This window comes from Lactuca sativa, chromosome 2, assembly GCF_002870075.4.
Source record: "Lactuca sativa cultivar Salinas chromosome 2, Lsat_Salinas_v11, whole genome shotgun sequence".
NCBI lineage: Eukaryota > Viridiplantae > Streptophyta > Magnoliopsida > Asterales > Asteraceae > Lactuca > Lactuca sativa.
In genome coordinates, this window is record NC_056624.2 from 163,755,339 (window position 1) to 163,763,737 (window position 8,399).

The following is an 8,399-nucleotide window of genomic DNA, read 5'->3' on the forward strand; positions in this document are numbered from 1 at the left end:
GCTAGCCCTTTTTGGATGGCAAAACCTATTCTTTTGAAAACAATATTTGTGGATCTAGGAGATATGATATTAGAATGCATGACCCGTTGGACTCTGTTAAGGAGCTCCACCGCCTCTGGTGCGAGAAAACCAAATGTATCGAATGCAAAAGGAACAAACACATGTTGATTTTCTCTACATGCATTGTCGTGCTTTACCACTTTGCACGTAACGGCTTTCAAAGCGGCATGCCCTGAAGCAATCCCGAACCACATCATGTCTATCTATACTTGAAACCAGGGAGCTCTCTACAATGAACCGCGTTTTCCCAAAGGCATCCAAACATGCCTTGCGACAAACTATATCTCATCAATCGGGAATATGGGAAAATAAAAAAAGTTTTCCAAATGCGTTAATTTTTCTTTCAAATATTTTGTTTCCCAATCGTGTTACACTAAACTAACATTTGATAAGTGTCAATACTATACTAGGTTCAGGTTGCCCCTTCATCATATCACATTGTCCATTACGGCCCTGAAGCAATCTGTTATTTACCTTAATCTCCCCAAACATAGAGACGGCACAAAACCCCTTCAAAACCCCAACCTGCAACCCTCAAGATTCAAGAACACACCAGCCACACTGATTCTGTTGCTACCCATCTGAAATTGAATCAAGAAAATGGGGAAGCTACCGCCATCACTAAAAACTGGCAAGAACCTAGGGTTACCGATTCGATCTTTATTCAAAAATGTCCAACAATCCCCTCAAGAATCAGAACTTGAATCACAACCTTCCTCTCATCACAGTCATAGAAAACCCAAATCAATCACCAGAAAACCAAACACATCCCTCACCACTGCCACAAGCCACCCCTCATCACCACCGCCCATAAACTTTACATCCCCTGACATCTCCGCCGCCAAAACCCTATTTAACTCACTCGCTACCACCACCAGATATTCATCTCTACTAAACAACCGATTTTGCAACGCGGTCCTCCAATCTTTCTCATCTGTCTCCTCGAACATTCAAGATTCAATCATTTTACTGAATCACATGACGAAAATCCACCCTTCGTTCACCCCTGACAAGTTCTCTTACCACATCCTCTTATGCCAATCATGCAAAAAACCCGATTCGGATCTTGCGAATGTTAATAAAACCCTAAACCTTATGGCCTCAAAAGGGTTCGAACCCGATAAGGTCACCACAGACGTTGCGATCCGAACTCTTTGCAGCACTGGGCACGAAGAACACGCGATTGAGCTGATCAAGAAGCTTTCCCAGGTTCAATTCACAAAACCCGATACTTATACTTACAATTTTTTGGTAAAAGGATTGATAAAGACTCGAACTTTGAGCAGTGTGAGTGTATTCATAAACGAAATGAAAGAAGGGTTTGATGTAAAACCTGATTTAGTAACCTACACTATCTTGATTGATAATGTTTGTAACGGGAAGAATCTACGTGAGGCAATGAGGTTATTAGATGTGCTAAAAGAAGAAGGCTTTAAGCCCGATTGTTACCTTTATAACACGATTATGAAGGGGTATTGTATGTTGAGTCATGGAGGTGATGTCTTGAGGGTTTACAAGAAGATGATAGAGGAAGAAATACAGCCTGATTTAGTCACTTATAACACTTTGATTTATGGGTTATCAAAATCAGGTAAGGTTAAAGAAGCTATAAAGTTTCTAAACGAGATGGCAAAAATGGGACATTTTCCCGATGTGGTTACATACACTTCTTTAATGAATGGGTTATGTAGAGATGGAAATGCACTTGGTGCATTAGAATTATTGGGGGAAATGGAAACTAAAGGATGTAATCCGAATGAATGCACTTATAACACATTGCTTCATGGGTTGTGTAAGGGGAGGCATTTGGATAAAGGGGTTGAATTGTATGGGGTAATGAAAGAGGGTGATATGAAGCTTGAATCAGGGTCTTATGGGACATTCTTGAGGACACTTTGTAGGAATGGGAGAGTTGCAGAAGCTTATGAAGTGTTTGATTATGCTATAGAGAGCAATAGTTTAACAGAAGTTGCTGCATATACGACATTAGAGAGTACACTTAAGTGGCTAAAGAAAGCTAAAGAGCAAGGTCTTGCTGTTTGATTATTGGACTGGTATGCCTCTATATCATCAGTGTCTTATTTATTTTATGTATTCATTATCAAGATTAGTTTCTCATATTGTCTTATTTTTTCTTAAAGAAAGTATTATTAATAGGCATATAGAAAAAGAAAGAAAATTGCCTCATCATCATGGTTCGTGTCTAACTTATTTTAGGATTCTTGTTTAATGTCACATTAACACAAAGCAATCTCTAAAACGAGATGGTTATGATGGTAAATTGGTGTATACGACTACAAATTGGTGGTGTAATTAGTGTCTGAATAGGTGTTGAAGAAATAATGTAAAATGGTAATGGAAAATTACAATTTAGTGATGAAGTTGAAGTTATAGATGATATCATAAAATAACAGTGTACTTTTTGGTTTGTCTCATCTAGGTCATTGTTTTTTTTCCTGTACAATCATTGACTTATTGTACTTTCAAAGTGTCTTGAGTTAACTCATTTGGTAAAGAAATTCGATTTTCTTGGATCATTTTATCAACATTATATGAGCAAAGTGGTAAACCATTTGGAAAATATATCGGTTAGAAGACAACAAAATACAACAATCATTCGTACACATTTGATGTGTATTCTACTTTGCAAACAGAAAATTTAATTAATTTTTTTTGCCAAACAAATTGATCTAGTGACTTCTTCGATAATTGTCCCAAAAGATTGGGCTTTTCTATATTTAATTTTTACCTCAATCTATTTTGGCCACATTACCTAAAAATGAGCAAAAAGACTGGTCTTGGACCGGTCCTAAAAAAAGACCGAGACCGGTTTAAAATGAGACCGGACCGAAAAAGGATTGGAGCGAAATGAACCGACATGAAAGAGAAAGAGTGGAGTAAAAAAGATCGTCTGCCGCGTGACCGTTCTGAAATGGCAAAAGAGTCATTTCAGATCGGAGAAAAATGCAACAAAAAAACTTTAAGGACTAACCAAGTGCAAAAGAAAAGTTAGGGACCAAATATGAAATTTTAGCCAAACTACACGGATGATTTTAGTAAGACAAAACTTCATAAATGGTCCTCGTGGCTAGGGATTTAAGTGTGTCCAAATCCGACCCAGATGGACCCGGAAAACACGGGAACCGGTTAATGGTATTTTGTAGGACCAGAAATCGGATCGGTATATAGGAACAAGTTTTGGTTCGGTTCTTGGTACGATACCAAGTAAAGTAGGTCTAGAATCGGAAAACCCGGAAACATCAAAGTGGGTCGGGTGAAACTGAGTAAAGTGAGTTTAGAATTGGAAAACCCGAGACAACCAGAATTTTTTGGTAATTATTTAGTGGATTGAACTTCAAAAACTTTCAACTTTGATGTTCTTGATTTTAGGGCTGTAAGTCATTGAATATTAAACAAAAAATGACAAAGTTATAGTCTAAAATTATGTACAAACTCTAAACGATACGTTGGAAAAAACCCCATGATAATCCAACTTAAAACGAATTAGATATGCATATTTTAAAACTTTCACAGAATACAAAAAAAGTTGAAAAACAAAAAAATTTCAGCTTCGATATTTCGACTTTAGAGGATTGTAACTCAATGAACATGAAACAAAAAATGACAAAATTATAGTATAAAATCATCTACAAACTATAAACCATGATCTGGAAAAAATCTAATATAAATCCGACTTCAAACAAATGAGATATGCATGTTTGAAACTTTTTACAAAAATCGGTTTCGGTCCCTAAAACCGGTTTCGGTTCCTAACATCAATTTCAATTCTTGAACCCGGATAAAGCGATTCTTTAAATTTGGAACCCGAACTGGTTCTACATATTCCAGTTCTAACGATCTTGGTTCAGGTTTCGTTCGAGTTTTCCGGTTTTAAATCTCATCCCTACTTGTGGCTTTCCATAGTTTGACTTTAGTCAAGAACTTTTTTTCGTCTTACGGAAGGTTAAGGTCATTGTGGTTTCAATTTCTAGCATTGGCAGGTCGCTCACCTATATAAAAAGATCTTTATACTTTTTTAAAAAAAAATTTGATTTAGTTTCTTTTAATTACTTTTATTTAAAAATAGAAATTAAATACCCCTCCCCACTTTAACCATACCCGAACATACACCCCACCTCACCCCACCCCTTGCCTCTTCATTTTTGGTCGTTGTCCACAATTACCATAACCACTACCACCCTCCACCAGTTAAAAAAAAATCACAGGCTTCATAAAACTCAATTATGCAAAATTATTTATGACTTCTGATTGGGATATATATGGCTATTAGTAGGTAAAGCCCAATATATTCTTTAAAACACTATTAAACTTCATCAAATTTCTCAAAAGGATATGGCCTATTTCAATTTGGCTTTAAAACACAAATAAAACCTAAATCTGTAATTAATAAATGAAACACATGTAAAAAATTGAAACACTAACTTTGCTTTTGAAACAACATTAAACTATATTAAACTCCATCATTAAACACCATTTCTCATCCAATGGTTTGGGAAATCGAATCCTATAGTGACTTTGAGAAATCAGAAAACTTGCCTTTGTTCTAGAATCTTGAGAACCGGTTGTGTGGGGTTTCATGTGATCCGAAGATAGAGACATGATAGTTAGTGGACGAACCAACCATTGTCGAAAGGGAAGACGGGAAAACAACGATGACTTTGCTGGAGATGAAGGATAGAAAAACATCACTGTCGCGGTTGTCGTTACCTTGTAGTCGCGAGGTAGCCGGATTCCGCCATTATACCAGATTCCCTAAAATGTGAGCCTTTTACCATTTATGTAGCATAACATCACCGACTTCTAGCTTAGAGTCATAAATTATAACTTCGTGAAGGCCATAAGGTTCCAGGAAAATAACGATGAAGATATAAGGCAATGATGAAGAGACAGAGAAATGAAATTAAGGCATGGATTATACCTTCATGAAAGATTGAGAGATGAGAGTGAGAACAATAGAGTTGGGTGGGTTTTAGGGTGGTGGTGATATAATGTATTTTCTTTTCTCTTTAAGAAAATATAGAAAGATTTAAAAAAAGGTATAAGATCTTTTTATATGGGTGAAAGACTAAACATGATAGAAATTTAAACCATCGAGACCTCCTATGAGATTAAAAAAAAAGTTAGAGACTAAAACCCATAATTTTGGAAACCACAATGACTATTTATGAAAAATTGTCTTTTAGTAATTTACTTTAATAACAACTTATTTATTAGTTTTTACTCTAATTTTATAGTAATTTAGTGTTTTTTCTAGTCCATGTGATTAGTCAGATAAATAATATTCTCTTCTTGTTTTTATTTATTGTAATATTAAAGTATCAATACAAATACATACTATTGTTATTGTATTTTATATCTCTTCCTTGTAAGTTAGATAAAACAGAGAGATATAATAGTTATTTTATTGTATTTTTATAGTAATGTTATAATAATGTTATTGTATTTTCTTTGTCTGATCAAGATAATGTTAATATAGACGAGACAAAGAATATTGTCTTTGGTGTAATCTTATAGTCTAGAGGTGCATAAAATTGAATAAATTTGAAATATAATTTTTAAAATCAGATTTGGACCAGATTAGATATTTGATATTGGATTTTGGATAAATATGGACCACATTTTACTGGATTTTGATTGGAATATAGAAATCTGGTGTAATCAGATACAAATTCACATGATCTAGAATTTGTAATATCTGATTTCGGATAATCCTTTATTTATCCAATTTTCTTTTTGAAAATTCAAATTTAACCCCCAAAAAATAAATACTTATATTATACTAGGTTTATAATACAATATAAAAAACCAAGGTTAAAAGTACATCAAACTTAAACATGGAAATTGAAAATACTGTTATAAAATTGGTTGTTTTCATAAAGTTGTACTTTATGTTAAATGTCGTTATGACTTATGATCCCCTTTAATCATTAGAGGTGTTATACATTTATTCCGTTGTGATATGTACTCTGAGATTAACGCCGTTTGAGGGTAGCTTCGTCTAAGTTAAGCCTAAGAATCACAACAAAGAAAAAACCGACGTCAGTCGTTGTCCAGGAGGTAGTCCCGGAACGAGGCTACGATGGTCTAGTCAGTAATTGGACGAGAGAATTAGGTTTTAGTTTAAGGTAGAGAATGAGGCGATCCCTTTTTCTGGAGAAGAATGGTTTCTTTTTATACCTGTTATCGTGAGAGCATGTCCCCGACAGGTACCTTCTGTCTTGTCTGGGTCGACAGGACGTGGAGGCGAACTATTGGCAGATCATGCACCACTAGAGGTTATCTGCTATTGATGTAAAACTACCGAAGTGCAACGCTCTGAACATTACACTTTTCGCTCTAGAGAGCGGTTAATACTTTTTTGGCTTGCTATAGACTGAAGTTTCTCGCTTTGAGTTGGACCTTGGCGCTAGTGTACTGAGGCCTAAGTGCGAGGCTGCGAGGGTGAGGGCCCGTGCCTAACACTTATGTTGGGTAGAGACCGTTAGTTGGGTCGTCCTTTAGATAATCGTCTTCTTATCTTTAATGTATTCCTAAAGGGATACGTTAACATATTCCATTGTAAAACTTATTCTTTATGGAAATATTCATGATATGGATGTGAATGAGTCGAATTGCTTCTACCTAGGCCCATTAATGAACCTTCTCTTCAAGGTATATAAACTAGAAAAAATATTCTTATTGCTTTGAATTATAGTCCCGAAAAAAGGAAAAAGTGAATCACGCTCTAATAACTTCGAATAAATTAAGTATATTCATTAAGATACATCGAATGTATTGATGAATATAATAAAGAAGTAAAGATTGTAAATGCCAGTATTACATTTTAAGTAGATGATGACATTGCTCGTATTCTTGGTCTTGATGAAGTAGTGACGAATAGAATTTGAAGAGGGTACAACTCCTCGACAAGTGGTAAAATGTTCCTTTAAGCAAAACACAATTATAGTTTTCAAATCCTAAACTCATTTATTTCATTGCTTTAGTTCAAAATTTTAGGGAAAATCACTTAGTAGGGTAATTACCTTTTCATCTTGTTCATGTTTAGAAAATTTTATTCTTTTTTGTACATATTTGACCATTTAACTTGTTAAATGTGTTTACATATTACCATTGTCACCTGCTAGCAGGTGACAATGGTAATATGTGAACAAATTAACAAGTTAAATGGTGAAATATGTATAAAAAAAAGAAAATTGTCTAAATGTGGACAATTTTTTTTTATAATTTCTTACAATATTTTTATGATATTTTTTTCTATAGGTTTTTCTAATAAAATGTTTTAAACTTTGCTTATAATTTTTTTTTTTTTTTTTATAATTTCATATAATTTTAATACAAGTGCTTTAAAACCAAATATTTTATAAGCGTTTTAAATTTTTTCATACAAGTTTTTAACTTGTTTTTTTTTTTTTTTTTTTTTTTTTTTACATTTTCATACAATTTTTTTTTTGTAACTTTCATAAATTTATTTCTAAACATTCTTTTACAATATTTTTAAAGTGTTCTATAGATTTTATATGACAATTTAATATTTCTTTATAACATTTTAAAATACTTTCGTTAAATACTAACTTAAAACGTTGTATTAAAAAAAATTAAAAGTTTATTAACTTCTAATTAAAACGTGGTAAAAAGTTAGAATAGTTTTAAAACATTTACATTATATAGTTTTTTTTTTTGTTTTTTATTTGCTAAGTAATATTTTTTTTTAAATTTTTTTAAAAGGTCCTCCATAATTATTGTTACATATTTTATTTATTTAACTTTATTGTTAGATACTATTTACTTTAAAAATATTGTATATGCTTAAAAACACACACACACACACACACACACATATATATATATATATATATATATATATATATATATATATATATATATAAAAGAGGCTATATGAAATATTTCATAAAACAAAAACATATTTTTTAATTAAAAAGTAAAGTTTAAAATTGATCAATAATTAACTAATATTTAGGAAATTATGGATATTTTAAAAATAACATTTGAAAAAATAAAACAAACAAATATGAATAATAAAATCGCTATTAAAAGTGGGGAAAATGACTTATCAGGGTAATTAACTTTTCGTTTTGTTCACGTTTAGACAATTTTCTTATTTCTATACACATTTAAGCATTTAATTTGTTAATTTGTTCACATATTACCATTGTCACCTGCTATAGCCGGTAATAAAGACAATATGTGAACAAATATAACAAATTAAATGGTCAAATGTGTACAAAAATAAAGAAGTTACCTAAATGTGAAAAAAAATACAAAGATGATTACCCTCGTAAATTATTATCCCAAAATTT

At 32.6% G+C, this 8,399-nt stretch overlaps 1 protein-coding gene across 1 annotated transcript; it reads left to right on the forward strand.

The window, feature by feature from the left end:
- The first annotated feature begins 476 nt into the window (after positions 1–476).
- On the forward strand, positions 477–2,247 carry LOC111902551 (pentatricopeptide repeat-containing protein At2g17670). Its single transcript, XM_023898367.3, has one exon. The coding sequence runs from the start codon at positions 661–663 to the stop codon at positions 2,101–2,103; it is 1,443 nt and encodes a 480-aa protein (XP_023754135.1). The 5' UTR covers positions 477–660; the 3' UTR covers positions 2,104–2,247.
- The last annotated feature ends 6,152 nt before the right edge of the window (positions 2,248–8,399 follow it).

Coding starts and splice junctions, on each gene's coding strand:
- LOC111902551 (XM_023898367.3), top strand. CDS start 661: ATGGGGAAGCTACCGCCATCACTAAAAACTGGCAAGAACCTAGGGTTA.